The 20,134-nt window shown below is 30.5% G+C and overlaps 1 protein-coding gene and 2 long non-coding RNA genes across 4 annotated transcripts in view; 1 reads left to right on the top strand and 2 right to left on the bottom strand.

The window, feature by feature from the left end:
* Window positions 1–20,134, bottom strand: part of LOC144551308 (uncharacterized) — an 80,442-nt gene that overhangs the window by 39,979 nt on the left and 20,329 nt on the right. The window lies entirely within an intron of this gene.
* On the top strand, window positions 14,041–18,474 carry LOC144551201 (Polynucleotidyl transferase, ribonuclease H-like superfamily protein). 2 transcript variants are annotated; one of them, XM_078299090.1, is made up of 9 exons: window positions 14,041–14,093; window positions 14,230–14,389; window positions 14,502–14,573; window positions 14,928–15,051; window positions 15,273–15,360; window positions 15,550–15,687; window positions 16,136–16,223; window positions 17,789–17,909; window positions 18,185–18,474. In XM_078299090.1, exons 2-9 carry the CDS (start codon window positions 14,308–14,310, stop codon window positions 18,363–18,365), a joined length of 894 nt encoding a protein of 297 aa, XP_078155216.1. In that variant the 5' UTR covers window positions 14,041–14,093; window positions 14,230–14,307; the 3' UTR covers window positions 18,366–18,474. The 2 variants fall into 2 exon arrangements, with proteins under 2 accessions (XP_078155216.1, XP_078155207.1); XM_078299081.1 differs by lacking the exon at window positions 14,041–14,093 and having other exon boundaries at window positions 14,168–14,389.
* Window positions 18,184–18,609, bottom strand: LOC144551215 (uncharacterized). Its single transcript, XR_013510779.1, has 2 exons — window positions 18,491–18,609; window positions 18,184–18,400 (listed from the first exon to the last, which is right to left on the bottom strand). It is a non-coding gene; the product is annotated as an uncharacterized LOC144551215 (long non-coding RNA).

Here is a 20,134-nt window from a genome sequence, read left to right as displayed (position 1 = left end):
AAAATTCCGACAACAAAGATTTCTGTAGTTCAGTTTTTGTTTGAGTGAGATACACTAATGTTAACAATAAAAATATCTCTAGTGTTTTTCATTGATGTGTGCTTCAATTGTGCGGTGCTAAGTTGTGACGTCGGGTTTCATAAGACAACGATAATATATATGTCCAGCAATATGAGATGTCTAGATGCTTGTTTAAGTATTTTTACCTAAATTTGAAATTCATTTTTTTTAAGTTATAATTTTTTTGTCAAAAATTTAAACGAAAGGGGGAGGAAAATGGGGAAAAAAAAATAGAAGTTCTTAACCGTAAATTTTTTTTTTAAAATTCAAACCGTTGGATTTGCGAGGTTTACTTATCCAATTCTAAAATGTACCCACTAGAGATGTAATATGTTGATGTTCTAATGGAAATTGCCTATGGCCATGGGCCGACATTTTTATTTATATCTATTTTTTATTATTTTACCTCAAATAACCAAGATTTTAAAATTTTTATTCCAAATCACAAAAAATTCTTGTGGTTTGAGATTTATTTCTAGTTTTTAATTTTTTTTTCACTATAGAAATCCTGATGCACTATAGTATATATCTCTTTGAATTTTGAAAAAAATAATAATTATCGTGTAAAGAAAACATATTGAACAATCATAGATAATTTTAATGATCTTTGAATAACAAATGAAACTGTAATCCATTAAAAAAATACGCAAACACACATAATAAATAGTAAATGCATTTTAAAATAATTATATGTGTAATTCTTGAATAATCTCTTAGACTTTTGAAAACACTAATACCGGTCGTTGTATGTCAACCGTTGATAGAAAACTTAAACTGAATTTTTGAGGCACTAGACGACGTTTTTTGCAATTCTGATTCCGTCAATTCCCGGGGATCCTTCCCCAAGCAAAATCCGAATCCGTCTCGTCTCCCCCTTTTCGAATTAGGGTCATACGCGAAAATCTAACTTTCTTAGCCAAAGTTATGGCTGTTTAAAGTTTTTTTTTTTTAAAAACGATGTTTCTGTGCAAAAACACCGATAACGTATCGATGCTTTATGCTCGGTTTAACGATAGCAGAAGTGCATCAATGTTTCATTGCCAAAACATCGATGACGCGTTCATGCTCTCTAAATGGCCATAACTTTATTATTGTCAAAAAATTGATGACGCACCCATACAGATTGACCATAACCGGTAATAGTGTTTTTCAAAAGCAGGTTATTCAAGAATTACCCATATAATTATTTAAAATACATTTACTATTTATTGTGTGTGTTTACTTATTTTTTTAATGGATTATAGTTTCATTTATTATTCAAAGATCATTAAAATTATCTATAATTGTTCAATATATGTCCTTTACATGATAATTTTTTTTTCAAAATTAAAAAAGATATAGTGCAACAGGATTTGTATAGTGCAAAAAAAAAAATCTCAAACCGCAAAAATTTCTAGAGGTTTGGAAATTTTATTTCAAACCGGAAGAAATTTCTGCGGTTTGGGTATTTTTAATAAAAATTTAAAATCTTAATTATTTGTGATAAAATATATTAAAAAAATGGATATAAATAAAAATGTCGGAGCCATGGGCGTGTTTGAAGAAAAAAAAAATTATCTGTTTGAGCCTTGAGGCCTACGTATCATGTAAGAAGCAAAAGAAAATTTTATCTGTTTCAACTTTACTGTCCCTGTGGGGTCGTGCTTGCAGCGCCTAAGATGCACTAAAAGTTGTGTGCGCCTCAGCGCCTGTGCCAAAAAATAAAAAAAAATAAAAAAAAAATAAAAAAGATGATTTTTAAGAAAAAAGTGGTATCCCATTTTCCAAGGTTGGAATAAACTTATGAACCTCTGTAGTCTCTAGCCTCTCCTCCCCTAAATTAACTCAAAGATTTCACATGGAATCTGGACCGTCCAGTCCACTCTTAAACGAATATTAAAAGGGATCCGTGCATTCCATTCCAAAACGGATTGGCTTGAATTTTAATCAGACGGTCCAGATCTAAACTCAAATTCTGAGTTACTCTTCTTTGGGACTGAGGCATGTACGTCTGAATTCGTATCACCCCAGATACCTCACTCAAGTAACAAACGGATGGTTTAGATTAATTTCATCCGGGTCAAAATCAATCCAGTGTTTATAGAAACTATAGGGGGTTTATTTCGAGATTCGTGCCAACTTCTTTGACCCAGCTGGGATTAATCTGAACCGTCCGTTTGGATTCTGTATCTCTAACACTCGTTTATTTCAACCCAAAAAAAACTGATAATTCAATATTTTTTTACTTTTTCACAGTACTCAACAAGTAATTATTTTAATTTTTTTAACTCATAAATTTGAATCATCTACATTTAATAATCAAAATAACTAAAGTAAACAGTCAGTTCAACTAACATGCATACTTATTTAAATTGAAATTAAATTATATCTGTCTTTCTTTCTTTTGAATTATGATCTAAAAATGCAATGATGGATCGCGCCGCTGCCAAACATTTCAAAAAAAAAAAAAAGGATATCTAATTCGCTATACTAAAATTATTCTACAATTCTACTATATTAATGTGAAGACTTCGAAAGCATTGCTGCATTTATTAATTCATAAGCTAATTGTATTAATTTTTTTATGGTTAATTGGTTATGATGAAAGCAATCATATGCTTTGCCGCTTTGGCGTGCTCGCTTGAGAATTGAGATCGATACTTTTAAGGTCAAGCTAATTAAATTGCTAATTTAGTATGCTCCATGTCTCCATAATTCTGGGCCATTTAATTCCTGTAGAATCAATTTATGACAGGAATAACTATGCTGTCATATCAACAACATTTTAATGCACCATTATTATGTGCGATAGTGCTGAATACTATTCAGTGTTGTAAATAACATTATGGGGTTGTCGGACATACAGGATACCATCAAGCGATTAATCATAATTATGCGGACAATTAAACGTTTTTATTAAATTTATGTATATATATCATAATTTATTAAAAATAATTTATTTAACTCATTAAACTTATGAAATAAACTTAATTTAACTTAATTTTATTATTATAACATGACACTACACTTATTTTTTTTAACGCATAAGCACTTTACATGTGTCAGTAACATATTTATTTAATGAAAAAAAAAATTTAAGAGTTAAACATTTTTTCAAATACTAATAACATATTATGTGAAAGAAATGAAACATTCCAACATAAAATCACTAAGTTTAGTTTATAATAACAACTTAGTTTCATAAATGAGTATGTCATACTAATTGAAAAAATTATATCACTAATTAGTAAGAAAAATATATGATAAATAAATAGAATGAGAATTAATCAATTTTAAAGTAAGTAAGAAGAAAAAACATATACAAAAAATATTGAATGTATGTTCAAGTACAAACAAAATTGCAATACATGATTTATAAAACTTATTTCACACACTATCACATAAAAAAAAATCAATGTGAATTTTTTTTTACTGAAATAAACGGGAATAAATGGCCGATTAATCGGAAAAATCCGCAAAATGTTCTCCGTTAAATGAATTCGTAACGGTTTGACCACCATTTCTAATTAAACGGCCGATTAATCGGTCGTTAAGACCGTTTTTTACAACACTGCTACTATTGAGAAATCCACGGTACTTTCTCTGTATCGATGAGATGATGAATATGGGTTTTTCTAATAAAGGAACGGCTCATAAACGCCTTTGTTTCATAATCCAAGCTAATTATAGTAGATGGGATTTTTCAATATGTTTTTTTATTTTACTTTTTAAAATATGTGTAGATGTTGTGAAGTGATGAGAGGGGCTCGGATTCTTCAATATGTTATTAATGTGGTATTGATTAAAAAAAGTAATAATAAGAGTTCAAATGCCTTTAATTTTGTGTCTCCATCGTGTCTCTATTTTTATAAAACTTCAATAACTCAAAATTTAAATAATTTTATCTATGTATGTGTAAAAAATTATGACATTTGAATTTTGTTGTGGTTGTCACCGAGAGCTTGAAAAAATGTATTAATGTAGATAATTTCTAGACGTAGATTTTTCAACTTATTGATTCACATAAAAACAAAATCGAAATGTAATAATTTTTTATGAGCACATAGAGAAAATAACATAGATCACATCTAACGGTTTTATTTTGATGTTTATATTTTAATTTTGAGTTATTAACGTTTTAAAAGTAAAGATACAGTGAAGGCAGAAAACACAAAAATAAAGACATTTGAAAAAAAAAATGCCTTGCTAATAATGAAATCCATGCAATAGAATTTATTTGACCTCAATTTATTCCGAATTTCTCCATGATTCACCAAATTTACTTTTTGAGGATAAATGGGATTCATTGAATTTTTAGTTTGTTCTAACTAGATCACTCGATTCAGGGAAAGAAAAAAAAATGTGATGGTATAAAAAAATTGCTAATACATACAATTTTTAGTGCTTATATCTACTTTAAGAATATGTTAGGTTTAAAAAAAAATTGTCCACTCGACATTATTAACATTCTTTTTGAAGATGAAGAATTGAGAGAACTAACAAAATCTGAAAATGTGGAATCTCAAAAACAAAATGTGAAAATGTATTAATTCTATCTTCCTTAGAATATTTGATTTAGGGATACGAATCTGCTGCTATTCTTATAAAAATAGCAGCTTTGTGCTTTTCTTTATGTCTATCTCTCTCTTCAAAAGAGGAGGAGAGAGAAAGTGGAGAGAGAAGGTAGAGAGATAAAGAGGAGAGAGATAGAGAGAAGAGTATGGGAAGAGTATGGAAAGAATAGCAGCGGATCTCAAGTTTTTTTTTTCGTTAGCTTAATGGGTATGGGTATGGGTATGAATAATGGGTAAAAAAAAAATTCGTTAGATAAACAGGTATGGATACGAGTAAAAGTTATTTCGTACCCATTGGTAACATGTAATTACATGAAATAAATTATATATAGATATATCAATATTGTATTCAATTTATTTATTTGCCTGTTTTTCATATTGCTTTATCAATACTAGAGATGTATCAACACTAATTCATTTTCTTATTTTCTTCCTTATTCATGGTTGTTGGCTTTTTCTCAATTCTAAAAATGAAAATATTCTATTGTACAATATAACTCACATTTCAATTATCTTCCTCTTTCCTCTTGAACTATTCTTAGCCTCTTGGGTATTACAGTACAATATGATATTTTTGATTTATTCTTCTATACACAGTAAGTGTACTTTTCATTTCTCTAGGATCAGTTTTAAATTATTAGTATTGACAAGGTGTGTTCCATTATATTTGATGAAGTTTTTTATTTTTATCTAAAGTGAAATAAAATCAAGCCAAGGTAAGGAGATATAAATGTTGGTGGTATAGTCGTACTGATGCTGTGTTTTAAAGATTCATGTTTTTAATTCGAAAGTGGATTGGTGTTAATTGGATTGTAAGATGATTTTGAATCTTTCTTACAAATTAGTACAAATTGTTGGATGTATTTTGCAAATTCATTTTCTAGGCCTACTAATTTTAGCAATACGGCTATATTGCGTACTATGAAGTTTAGTTTGCAAACATATTTTGTTTCAAAGCAACCATTATGTATAATTAAGGTGGTGTCATTGCTTTCTCATATCAATAATGGTTCAACCTTTCTGCTTGTTGAAAACCGCACAGTCAAATCTAGTAGTGCCTGTGCTGATGGGGATAGGTACATGTCTCCAATGGTGTCAGTATTTTGTATTATCAAACTAAAAGAGATACTGCATAGTAGTGCTGCACTGTAGTGTTACAACAAAACCATTTAAACAATGTATGACATGATGAGTTTAGATGATTTATTTATAAAAATAATAAAACTATTATATTAGTATTTTCGTTATTCGTCTGCTACCGTTTCGTTACCCGTTAATCATAACGGGTATGAGTAGGGTAGGATAAGACAAATCCTTAATGGATATGAGTAGGGTGTGGATAAAATCAATTTTTGATGGATATAAATATGAAAATGATTCCACCCTCCCGTATCGTACCCATTGACATCCCTAATTTGATTTGACGTAGTTGTTCTTATTGGTTGAATTACATATTTCATAAATATCTAGGAATATTGTAATATTAGAGAACACTGCAACGGCTCTTTCGGCTTTGTAATCAATAAATAAAAGCTCGCTTGCAATAAAAATATTATTTTTTTATCTCAAATTTTTAAGAATTCTCTCCCTCGATCATGCTCTCTTCCTTATTTATTCCAATCGAAGGACAAATACTTTATTATGCCAATTTTTCTAAAAATACTCATGTCCAAAACAAGTAACTAAAAACCACTGAATTTTGAAAATTCCATAATTGATACGTTCGTAATCTCAAATGGCAAAAACTTTTTGAGTGTCTGCAATCTCAAATAGGGAACAACAAAATGGTCCGTCATTTGAAATGGTGAATAATTAGAATTTTGGAATTCAAATGTTTTCAGCTGATTTGAATATATTACAAGGAATAGATGAAAAGACTTATAATTTGAATATATTATAAGGAATATCAAATAAAATATATAAAATATCTTATAATTTAGATGAAATAAAAGTACTACAAATACAAAATATTTTTCAGGTAGGATTTTTTGCGGCTGTAAAAAAAAATTGAACTACTTCTTAATGTGTTACTGAAAAAAATAAAAATATTTTAAATCTCAATTATTGATACATTCAAATTCTAAAATACTATATCTATTTTAAAAAAATTATTTTGTTAATTTTCGATAAAGTGTTGTTTCATATTCCGATTCCGTTCAGTCATATCAATTAAATTGCTGAAATTAATATTGTCATTATTACTATATCTACTCTTCACTACATTAGACTATTTAACACTCATTCTCCTTCATATTTCACGCAAAAATAGCCTATTCCAATTTCTTTATTTCTACGTCTTCAAAAACTCAAAACATGTTTGACACCTATGATAATTTCTACCTAAAATGGTCGGACACAAGTGAATCAGAACACGATTCACCACCCCCATAACTGGGAAATGCGCGGGAAGTGCCGTCGGCTTGGGAATCCGATGGACGTGTTCTACTGCTACAAGTGCGACAGATCATTCCATCCGATCTGCATCTTCACCAGGCCATCCAAGAACATCAAGCGTGCAGGATGGATGTGTAAGCTCTGCAAAAAGGAAGACGAGAAAATGAAGAGATGAGGACGACAAACAAGAGAGAGAGAGAGAGTGACGCAGTTTAATTCTAGATATATAGTAGTTGTTGTATTAGAGTTTTTAGAATAATTTAGATTTTCAGCTGGTTTCAAATTTCAAAGGCTAAATTTTTGATTAAGTAGCTTAATTTTCTCTTGTATTACTTTTGTTATTACAAAGTTATATGTGTGTGTGTGTTTTTTTTCATTCTCTGTGATGCATTTTCTTAAAACATAACACACAAATAAAATAAACTTGAAATCAAGAAATGAAAACATCATTCTTAAAAAGACATGCACACAAAGCCCTAAAACTAAGAAATATTATATTTTGAATATAATAATTAAATAAAGTAGACAGAATGAACATAATTAATTATTTATGGTTCAAATCTTACAAAATCTTATGCCTTAAATGCTTTAAATACATTCTTAAAATCTGTCTACTTTATTTAATTATGTGGTTGAAAATATAGTTTTTAATTTGACACATTTGCACATAAATATCAAATGACAAAAACCTAATTCACATTGTCATTTGCATTGAATTTGAATATCTAGATACCTTTCCATAAAATTTCAAAATTAGTAATATTCGAGAAAAAACAAACTCAATCCGAGATTTGTCGAAATCTTGAATATTTTTTTTAATATAAAACACATACTTGATCCTGTAAAACTGAAGATTAAAATGTTATTGAAAATAATCAAGTATTTCACTAAAATATAGCAATATAACCGAATTTCGAATCCGAATTGTTGTTGTCCATGACCAATTGCATCATTTGAAAATTCATGCATAAAGTTAATACTTAAATTTTCATATGAAAAATTGCTCTTCTCATAATTTAAAACTGTAAGATTTTAAAGTAAATTATTTATTTTGACACCTTAATTTATAAATATTATTAAATTAAGGGGAGTGCATAAGTTGAGAGGGAGTATCTCATCTCGTGTTATTCCTTTTCTTTTACCCAATTTTCAAAAAGGGGAAGAAGACGCAAAGTGAACTGGTACTAAATTCATTGAATAAACAAACGAAACAAACACGAGAAAATAAAAAGAAGTTTGAAAGTGTGTTGGATGACTTGACCTCTAATCTATAATTTCAAAAAACTAATTTGCTATCTCTCTTGATGATATGAATTGACAACAAGAAACAAGATAGAAGGTGTAGAATATTTTTCTTATGCATTTGGCAGTTCTATGAAAATGAGCTTAATTTTTTTTTTCTCGCGAAGATTGCAATGAGTATGCTTTTAAATTTGTGTTTATTTATTTCTCAGCAGATGTTCTTACATTACTTTTCTGAAGGTGATTAAAAAAAATTTAGAGAAATTCTAGGGCTCTTTAATGGAATGAAGCATGTCTAACTAGTTCTTCCTTCTTCCTTTCAAAAATAGATAATGATTTTAAATCATAGGCTTGGGATGTGTTGCAGTTATTTTGTAAGTAATAATCATGCCATCTCATGGCAATCAGACTCTCAGTGGAATGGCCTCTATAGACTCCTCATCTGACGTTCAGTTTTGAGTCTCCTCTTGTATCTTCTTCTTCGTATTTTTATGGCATGTCTAATAAATCACCAAAGACATAGTTAGTACTTAGTAATATAATATTTCTAGCTGACTTAGGAACTATATTTTTGAAAACATATATCATTTATGTGTTTCCACAATGTCTAGCAAGTAGCACTAAACACTAACAGGAAAATTGTTCTCTTATTTGTTGGTAATTAAAGTTAAAACAAATTCTTTAACATCAGACATAGTAGACCACTGTAAGAAATGTATTGGCATTGACGACGTCCCATCCAAAATCAAATTTGTTTAGCAAACTGATATTGTAAGAATAGATGATTAACATTTTATATTTGAGAATAGAAAACACATGTCATATCTCCTTTCTATTCTTTCTTAGTCAAGTTTTTTTTAGAGATGATCATATTTTTAAATGTGAGCCACATAAAAATTCTAATTTTTGGTGACACAGGTAAAGACCATATAAGAAGAGGATAATCTACCCCCTGCACCCGTCTAAAATTCAGTATTTTATATAAGGATTTGACTGTAAAATTCCATGTTGTTTCCCATCTCTCGTATGTGTGAATGATATTTGACTGATAATGTGTAATAAGTGATTCCATTCATTTAGACAGACCCCTGTCAGAATTATCCTAAAAGAAACAATATGCCCCTGAGAGTTAATAACATCATATATAGAAATCTTTTTAGTTAAACAAATATTATAAAGCTGAGGGTAGCTAGATGATAAAGCACAATTGTTAAACCAAATGTCCCTCCAGAGCCTAACCATGGAATATAGATGTAATATCAATGTTTTCCATTGACAACTATTATTAGAATTCTTATATTTCACCCACCATTTAACTAATAAAAAAATATTCATCTCTCTCAAGTATAATATTCCTAAACTCTCAAATTCTTTTGCCATGCAAACTGATGGTCATTTCAATAATGAGTATTTTTTTCTTTGTTGTACCAGTGCCAACAACCTCTAATTATTCTTTGTCAACTTAAAAGAAAACATAGAATAAGCATATGTTTATATTGTATTGGTATAATACTTAAGTGTACATTGAGCAATAGTTAAATGTGCATTTTAAACATTTAAAAAAAATAAGTGAGAAAGATCAAGAGAAGTAGACAACTGTCAAAATGCGTTTTGATCTGATTAAAATCGCATGACATAATTATCAATATAAATAAGTACTGTACGTATATCGATATAATAAACAGGTTTGTATCAGCGCAACTATGGATATAACAACGAAAAGTTATCAAACCTTATTTTTATTTATAGTACTACTTTATCGATATTGTTTCCACTGCGAAAAGACGTAAACAATTATATTTATTTAAACGATGTTGAGGGAACAAATGAAGTCCCAACAATTTTTGCAAATTACCAGAATTAACATGGCAGCAAACCGAGGTTCAGGAGAGGACCATTTGTCGCTTGCATAACAGTAGAGCCGTTGAAACTGGAACCTATTCATATTTTTTTTTATTATTATTGTCAAATATTATATTGAGATTCGGATTTCTTCCATCAAGGGAAGTTGGGGACATTCTATTTCTGTGTCTTTGGACGATATAATAAAAAATATACGGTCAAAAGTCAACCAAATAAGAACCTTTACTCTCAAGATCCAGTTGTCAATTATATATAAAATATATATATATTTCTTGTTTGAAATCAATTAGAATAACAAGAACAACTGTACTTGACTTTATTTAATATTAAAAAAATAACTGTACAGATATTAAATTTTGGCAACAAAATAAGAGCTTGGTTTGGATAAGTTCGCCGTGAGACATTATTTTGTGCAGTATCTGTTAATAAATTTTGTAATTTTAATCCATTCCGACATACTAAATTTATACTGATACTAGCAAATTATATAAGACGCATAATTATTTCTATTAGCGCACTTGATTCAAATATAAATATATCATTAAGGAAAGTAAACTTGCTTTGATTATTTTTATTATAATTGTAGCATGAGTGTTTGGGTGCACGACCATGAAAGCAGCATATAATTCTTATTCTCTCTTTTCCTGTAGCTTTTTAGGAAGGGAAATAATTTTGCATGCAAAGTTAATGTAGTCTCTGATTTGTCCATCAATGACGACAAATTATTCAGACAACTGTACACTTTATTGGAATATTTTTGTACGTAATTCATTTCATGGTTTAATTTGAATAGTTAAAGAATAAAAAATCTAACCTTTTTAGAAATAATAAATTTTACCAAGGTAGACGAGGGCTATTTTGTGCTTCCGTGTGGTTGTTTATACCGTATCAATAATACGGGAAGTAATTGAACCTTTTTGTGATATCTTTATTTTTGTAGGTGCAATCTATGATGAAATTTACACCGAAATTTTTATAAATATTCAAAATTAATAATTAATTTTAAAAACTATTTTTTTGCATTGGAATTCGAAATCTGTCCAAACCGATAATTTTTTTTTCCAATTTCTAACCAACTTTTCGGCAAAAAAATTTTGGCGATAAAAATTACTCAGATTTTGACACCGGTGATAAAAATAATCAGTTTCTAAAGATTTTTCTTCTTTTTATAAAATAGAAAATTTTATAATTTATTTATTTTTTGTATTGAAATATAAAAAATATTTAATATATTTCTTTGAAAATAGATGAAATACTATATAATTTGATTTAGTAGAAAGATTGTGACAAATAATCTGGATCAACATTTTTTAGGGCGGATTTTTTACGGCTGTAAGAAAAATTAATATATTTCTTCTTGTGTTATTAGAAAAAAAATAAAAATATTTGGATTTTGAGTTATTAATCCAGTTAAAAAGTCACTTAATACATAAAATATTGTGATATTTCTATTTTTGAAAAAAAAATAAAAACTTGAAGTTATTTAATGATTGTTATTCAAAAAGAATTATCAAAGTAGATATAAATTAAATGTACTAGAAGGATTGCATTATTTTATGTATTACTTAGAAGCAACTTTTAAACCGCGATCAATAACTCAAATTCAAAGCATATTTTTTTTTTCCAATAACACAAAGAAATATATTAATTTTTCTTACATCCACGAAAAATCCGACTTGAAAAATATTAATCTGGGTAATTTATCGCAGTCTTTCTAATAAATCAAATTATATAGTATTCCATCTATTTTCAAAGAAATATATTAAATATTTCTAATATTTCAATACAAAAAAAAATTATAATATTTTCTATTTTATTAAAAAAATTGAAAACTGGCAATTTTATCACCGATTTTAACCGGTGCTAAAAGCCAGTTATTTTTTCACCGATTTTGACCGTCTTCAAACCGGCAACTTTATTTCCGGAAAGTTAGCTAAAAACCGAGAAGTCCAGCTCTAGTTTTGGGCAGATTTCGAAGTATTAGTTTGGACAGATTTTGAAGTCCAGCTCAAAAGGTAGTTTTTGAAATTAATTATAAATTTTGGATATTAATAAATTTTGGGAATTTACAAGTCATTTATTTAATTCTAATTTCCAACTTGGTTATTACATGTCTTGAGTTGGAGCTATATCCTGTATTGGCATGTCCTCGCCTCTCAGCCTCTCCAAGTGCCCGGGAGGCTGGCCGCTGGGACCATCGCAATAAAATGTGTACCTTTTAGAACAATATGGGCCTAATATGGATAAAAAATGAAAAACAATGTTGCTGGCCCAAGTAAAAGTTGCGTGGACATATACATGTGGACCGGGATGGTGTGAACAGATGCGTGGTAACGGCCTGGCTGAGAAACCTAAATGACAAAAAAGTAGAAGAAAATACTCGGAATATACTGAGAAATCACGAGGAATTTAGATAGCTTCAAAAAAATTTAAAATTCAAATCTCCGTTCATCATAACTACAAACAGTGGAAATATGAGAATTTAAATATAGCTAGCAACTTAAATTTAATGAAAATATTTGACAAATCAAAAATAAAAGTTGAGGGCCGAATTTGTTTTCCATCATACATGTTACCAAAAGTGAAAATTATATTTCCTTAAAAGTTGCAAAATAATATCTACTAACACCAGCGTTCATGTTATCATATATATATAAAAAGAAATGTTCTGGTAAGCCGAGCCATCATACCCGAGTACATTCCCCAAGTAGTTTAACAGAAAAAAAACTTCCAATGTTGTCTAACTTCTATTTCCAGCGCTAATATTCAAACATTTAAAGTTATGTTTATAATATTTTACAATACTACTCGCAAGCATATAAACCTTCGTCTGAAATCATTAAAATTATAAATATGTATAGTTTTAACTCCTAACTACTTTTGTCTTCAAACCAAAAACAGAAAGATTTTTTTCACCCACTCTTTTTTATTTTTTCTCTGACCATTATAATTTATTTTTTCGACGATCCGTGATGAATTTTACGAATATAAAAATATGAACGTTTTCTATTCGATTTTATCTTTCAAATAAGATCCATGAAAAAATATTTTTGAGTAATTTTAAAGCCATTTGTTTTTTTAAAGTAAAACTTATGAGCACTTTAAATTTTCAAGTTTTTAAATCTCAGTCTATAACAATTAAAATTTTCAAGGCTTTGTATATGAGGTTTATATGCTTTGTAAATGAGATTTGTAATTGCAGTGTTATTGTTGAGGTTTATATGTTTTGAAGTGTTATTGTTGAGGCTTAAATTCTTTGTAGATGATCTTTATATGTTTTATTCTAGAGATTTAAAGTGTTATTAATGAGGTTTATATGCTTGTACATGAGGTTTAAATTATTTTAAAGCAAAAAAAAAAAAACTAAAAGTCACAAAGATTTAAATTGGTAAAAAAAATCATGACACAAATATAACTCGAAAGTTATTCTTCATGGATCTCATTTGAAAGAGAAAATCGGATCATAAACGTTCATATTTTTAGATTCGCAAGATCCATCACGGATCGTCGAGAAAATAGATAAGAATAAGCAGAGAGAAAATTAAAAAAAGTGGGTGAAATGAATCTTTCCATTTTTGGCTTGAAAACAAAAGTAGTTATGAGTTAAAACTATACAGATTTAGAATTTTAATTTTTGCAAACAGAGGTTTAAATGATTACGAGTAGCATTGTAAAATGCTATAAACAGAGTTTTAAATGTTTGAATATTAGAGCTAGAAATGGAAATTAGATAATATTGAATTTTTTTTTCTGTTAAACTACTTGTCGGACGCGCTTGAAAATTTTATTTGAGGTACAATTATCAGGCTCCATGAAAAAAATTAAGAATTCAATTGTTTCTGTCTAAATTTTTGAATACGCGATTAAATAGACCATGTTTTATGTTTATGAGGACAAATAATAGCACTTTGAATATTTGCATCACACTAGCACCTTTTGGAAATGGACATTGCTGCCATTTCTTCACACTTCTCCACGAAAACTGGAAGATGCCATGAAAATACCGCTTGTTAATGTAAAACCTCACGCTTGCTTTTCCGTACAGTAAACAGAGAATCCCAATTCATTCTCATTGTACTGTTCCGCCTCGCTTTTGCTCGGAAACATTGTCAGGAAATCTGAAACCCTGGCCTCAATCCTCTAGGGCTCTTCTCTCTCCCTCACCTCCCAAGCTATCTGAAATCAATCAATTGCTATGGGTACAGTTCCACTACCCCAATGGGCTTCGGAGCCATGTATTATGGGCATAGACGAGGCGGGTAGAGGCCCCGTTCTAGGTTTCCCTCTCTCTCGAAAAATTTGGCAGTGGCTGCCAAGTGCCAAGAGCTTTCTCTCTTTCTCTGTCGTCTGATTAACAACGATTTTTTATTGAATGGATTTATTTCACAGGTCCAATGGTCTATGGTTGCTTGTATTGCGCACTCTCTTACCAGAAAACCCTGGCTTCCCTTAACTTTGCAGGTAATAATTCTTCACCAACAGTTTGATTTTTTCTTGTTTAAATAATTTTTTTTTTATTATGTATCATTTTTTTATTTTATGGGTGGTCTAACGTAGCATAGCCATTGCGGTACTGACACGAGCGCTGAAACATAAAAAAAATGGCTGTTGCTGAGTTGGTTTAGGAAAATCTAGCTTAAGTTTTCTTCCTAGTTCCTCCCCAAGACCTAATTGAGCTGCAATTGTACAATTAAGCCTAACTTAATCTAAATTTAGAACAGCTAACCGTAACTATGCAATTGTAACTTGATGCAAACTCAATTTCACCCAATTTAATCAATGGTTGCAATTTTTTTTTATTCTTTCTTACTGTAGATTCAAAGACTCTGAAAGAGGAAAAGAGAGAGGAGCTTTTTGAAAATTTAAAATCAGAACCGTCTCTTGGATGGGAAGTTGATATCATTGATCCTAGGGACCTTTCTGCCAAAATGCTTCAAAGGTTTCTCTTTGAACTATAAAAAATGAATAAAATGAACCTCATACGACTCGTCAATCTTTTAAATTTCCATGGTATGGTTGATTATAAATTTATTATTGTTTTAGCTTGTTCTAGATGCTAGTATGCAATCTGGCATGACTGGAAACTTTTCTAAACTGTTTACCTTTTTAAAGCACGTATTTACAAGTCAGTGCCCATGTGTTTCTCTTTTGAAATTCCAGAACTAAAATAAACCTAAACGAGATATCACACAACTCAGCTATGGGTCTTGTACGGAGGGTGCTTGCCTTGGGAGTTTTCTTAACTGAGGTAAAATTCTAAATTTTTGCTGGACTGGGTATCTATTTCACCTTTTGAGTTTTGCAATAATGTAGTTTTAGTTGCAACCATTGTCTTAATTAACTATTGCTATAAGTATAATTATGGAAATTTACAACAGCTAGTTGCAGTGTTGTCAATTTCATCTTATCACTAAGTCAGCACTTATTGCTTTCAAAGGTCTATGTGGACACAGTGGGAGATGCAGACAAGTACAGGGAAAAATTGTCAGAAAGATTTCCGGGTATAAAATTTGTGGTTGCAAAGAAGGCTGATAGCCTCTACCCTGTTGTGAGTGGCGCAAGTATAGTTGCAAAGGTAATTTTTGCTTCTTGGAGTTATGCCCTCATCAACCTCAAAATATCACTTACACTGCTCATTAATTGAGAACTGTTATTTTGCTTACACAGTGCTCCTCTGGATCTTTCTCCAGTAATTATCTGAAATTTCCATCTTTTCCCTCATTAAGCTACCAGGGGCAATGAGGTTTATAAGCTGTAGGGGTTATACGAGTTGCATATTATTTGGGTATATCTAGTACTTTAGAAGATATGAGTTGTACATATTTCAATTTTCATTACAATTGTGTGTGATATTTTGAGGCTGTGCAGGAATAAACATAATGTTGTCCTATATATTTCCTTTTTATTTTGTAACATGATGACCTTAAGGTAATAAACATAAAGTTTTCTTTTACCGTAATATCGCTTTTATAATTTTTTGTTTGTGAATTTGACCAAGTTTTCATATTGTCGAAAAAACAAAGGTGACAAGGGATAGATCATTGCGGGATTGGGTACTTGATGAGACTGTGCCGAATATAAACAGAAACTTCGGATCTGGTTATCCAGGAGGTAAGGATTCCCTCTTCTCCCCCCCTCCCTCCCCTCGAATATTTTTTATAAACCATAAATAAAAAATTAACAAACCAACTTGATGATTTCAGTTTTTCCAAAAACCACAAGTACTGAGATGCCAAATCAGCCCAGAATTTTTTTTTTGCTGTGCCGAGATGGCATCTCGGCCTGGTGGTGTTTTCACAAAATTTTCAACAACAAGCCACAGAAAATCCTAAATCATCAATTATGTGCTTGTGCCGAGATGGCATTTCGGTCCCCAAAAGTGGACAGTGAATGTTTGAGTTTGGTGATTGTGACGCCTCTGAGTTTAATTTAATTTATTATGGTTGTGATTTGTGATTCGGCAATTTGCCTCATGACTTCGACGATGTATAAATTGTAATAGGATAAGTTTGGGAGAATCTTTTTGTTCCATAAACTAGTGTAAAATGAGAAATATCTTTGTTTGTATCTACAAAACATAAAGGTACTTGATATAATCCTATGCAGAAGGAATTTTATGCATGTCCTTCCAGGCTCATAAGATGCCAAAACTATCCAGCTGTCTTTGATCTCTCTTATTTTGGTGAATATTTAGGCTAAGATCGGGCAGTGTAAATGCTCAGTTGTTATTGAGGGGGTATATGGGACGTTTCTAACTTTGCAATTGTTACGGGATACTTTTTTACTTTGTTATGGTTTCCATGAATTTGAAGACTTCTGTTTTAATTTTAAGCAGTTCTTGCTGGTATAGTGGTACTATGACCTTTAGGAACCCACTTGTGTGGAAGGTACAGTATCCAAAAGTTCTTGATCTTTCAAAAATTAACCGTGATGATGCTGAAAATTGAGTTTCTATCAAGTCAGATTTATAAATCAATTTTTTATTGTCCATTTAGCATCAATGAAGTGGGGCAATTCTATGTCAACTAAGAATCAATTTCTCAATCCTTAATTAACCCAAATTAGCATATATCATCTGTTGTGTAGCTAAGCTAATCACCTATAGGCTAATCGATTAGAGAACATAAATTTTGGAATCCACCAGTCTAATCGTTACTGATTGAAAAATTCTGGAAATTGTACAGTCTACTTTTACATACTGGTACAAGCCTTACCACAAGCAGCCAAAAATTGCAGCTAAATACATTCATAATTTTACTACTGCTTTGTAAAGCTCATAGATTAATCAACTGAATTTAGTGTATTCATCAATTAAACTTGATTTGCTCGCAACAATACCCAACATTCTTTTGGTGGGTTTTGACAAGACTTCTACTGAGTTCAGCATCTAAGCTTCTGAATTCAATATTGAGAAATAAACACTAAAACCATCCCATTATATTTTTGGTCTGCCCACATTGAGGATTTTTATTATTTTTTTTTTATGGTCAGCGGCAAAGACAGTTTTGGGTGTTAAAAGAAGTTTCAGTAGTTGGGATATTTGGTGTTATTCACAGTTAATATTTGTTGGATTTTGTGGAATTAAGAGATATATTCTGTGTTATTTGCATAAAGTGGGACTCTTTTGCTAAAAGGCATTCAATATATTACATAATTAACATGAAATGAAAATTTAGACCCAGCTACGAAAGCATGGTTGGTGGAAAACAAGCACCAGCTTTTTGGGTTTCCAACATTGGTGCGATTCAGCTGGGGCACTTGCACTCCCTTCTTCAAAGATTGTATTCAGGTTTTATGGTGAGCTTGTTTTACTCATTGTAACTTCTAAATTATTCCTTCTACTTTTATGAATTAGATGTAAAATCCAACTAAGCACAGTTCGTTTATATTATAATGAAAAGAAGTAATTGAACTATAGAACATCAAGAAACACAATTTAATAAGAAAGGACAAAGAAGACCATTGCCCTGTGGTACCATAAAATTCATGAATACTGTTATTCTGTTTAAAAATTATTAATACTGGGGGTTTGACATATAACTAGGAAGTTTCATCATTTTCATTAAATTTAGGGAGTGTGATAAGGACGAGGAAGAAGGTTCCAATGCTTGCAATAGCAAGAAGCAACTGAAATTATCAAGTGTCGGCTTTACAGGATGCAAGAGAAAGATTGAAGATATTGAATCAAGCGGAAAAGGCAGGTGCAAATTCTTCCAGGCCCGAAAACTTGAACTAGTCACTAAATTTCACTAATTGCATCTTTTCCTAATTTTTCATCTACCAGTTTCCTGATACTGTGTCATAAAACATCTTTTCTTTTAAAAAATGGTCAACACCACCTGCTCTCTTTGAAGGAGAGCTCTCCTCTTACTAATTACCCTGAACATTTTTATTGATAATCGTTTAAAATTGGTTTGTTTTTCCTTTATCTTGTAGTTGTATAAACAAAAGTCAAACATAATTGAATTTGTAGTAGTCTCACATGAACTGTCTAAAATTAGTAAAATGTCCTATATTGTAGTTCAATTATTGGTTAGAACGGGATACTTTTTATACTTCAGATTAGTAGAGTCTCATTATAAGTTAAAACCGGTATTCTGTACAGCCTGCTTAAAAGGGTTCCATTTCCTTTTGTTCTTTTCCTTGCTATTTGAAATTCGAGCAAAAGAGCTAGGTCTCTTTTCTCAACATTTATAGTATAGATAAGCGCGAAAGATACGGAAACCAACCAATAAATCACACCAATAAAACATTCCTTATAAAGTATAAACAATTGACTGCTCACTGCTGGGTTCCAAGAAGTTTCAGGATAATAATTCAATACATAGAATTCTGTTTCATGTCTATTTATTTCCAAAACTTCTGGTGCTGAGGATCTAACACGAATCAATCCCATGAGTCTGAAATGGGTGACGATATTAACACAATTAATGTTTTTATGACCCAATAAGATCTAAAAAAGGAATCATTCAAGATATTTGCTTATTTTATCAACAAACTATTTAACGAAATAAAGATTGACACTAAGACAATAAAGATTGCTTATTTTGAGTAATTAGTTTCATATTAAATACATATAAAGTCACTCATTTATAATTGACCAAGTATTTGCAGAAATAACATAATTATTAAAAGAACGGAATTGATATATTTTTTATGTATTTCAGAAAGAAAGAAATGTGAACTTGACGTGCATGTGTTGCCTGGAGTATCTAGGCTAGAGATGACACATTTATTGGATCCAAGAGATACCATTTGCTATGTTTCTTTAAGTAAATGGAGATAAATATATATAGCAATTCTACATGAGAGCAAAATAATAAAAGCACAAACGAAAATTTTGTAGGACCTGCTCAGTATAGCAGAATAAATGGTGGGAATGCGTTTGAACTAGATGGACTATTTCATCTGTTCCAACTTCAGCTTGAAATAGATCCAAAATAACTTTTTTGATTGAAAATTGAAAATTCCCATTTTTAATATGTTTTAAAATTAATGAAATTATTAGTAGGCATTTAAGAGACCGAATCTCCTGCATCCCTGGGGGGCAGGAAATTTTTGCCCCTAGAGTCATTGTCGGTGGATCTGAGGTGGCCCCAGATCAAATATTTAAATGTTAAAAGTGACATCGGCTCCATCCGGCAGTGGCTCTAGGGATAGGAATTTCGTGCACCCCAGAGGGCAGGTGATCCGGTTCCAGCATTTAAAGCCACTAGAAAATTTAAAATTCAGCTTTTATAAATTTCAATTCCACCTTATCTTCCGGCAGTGAAATAGACAATTTTTTTTTTAAAAAAAAAAAAAAAAGAGAGACAGAGACCCATTTCATTGATTGAAACTTTTTAAATTACAAGTTTTCTAAAAATCAGACCAGAATATGTTGTCTGATTCAACTAAATAAAAAAAAAATATAACACACAACAGTTCTTACATCCAACTAAATCAAAAGCACTAAGATGAGTTCTAAAGCAAAGATAACAGCAAATCAGAGAGAGTCGTCAGTGTTGGCAGACTCCTGCATC

The sequence above is a fragment of the Carex rostrata genome, chromosome 1 (assembly GCF_964058835.1).
Source record: "Carex rostrata chromosome 1, lpCarRost1.2, whole genome shotgun sequence".
NCBI lineage: Eukaryota > Viridiplantae > Streptophyta > Magnoliopsida > Poales > Cyperaceae > Carex > Carex rostrata.
The sequence above is the reverse complement of the archived record's forward strand: the minus strand, read 5'-3'. Positions and strand labels throughout refer to the sequence as shown.

What these genes read in the sequence shown, in the direction of transcription:
- LOC144551201 (XM_078299090.1), top strand. Translation starts at nt 14,308, where the DNA reads ATGGGTACAGTTCCACTACCCCAATGGGCTTCGGAGCCATGTATTATG. An exon ending in GCGCAAGTATAGTTGCAAAG is followed by an intron (nt 15,688 to 16,135) that starts GTAATTTTTGCT and finishes GAAAAAACAAAG; the next exon opens with GTGACAAGGGATAGATCATT. An exon ending in CGGATCTGGTTATCCAGGAG is followed by an intron (nt 16,224 to 17,788) that starts GTAAGGATTCCC and finishes ATGAAAATTTAG; the next exon opens with ACCCAGCTACGAAAGCATGG.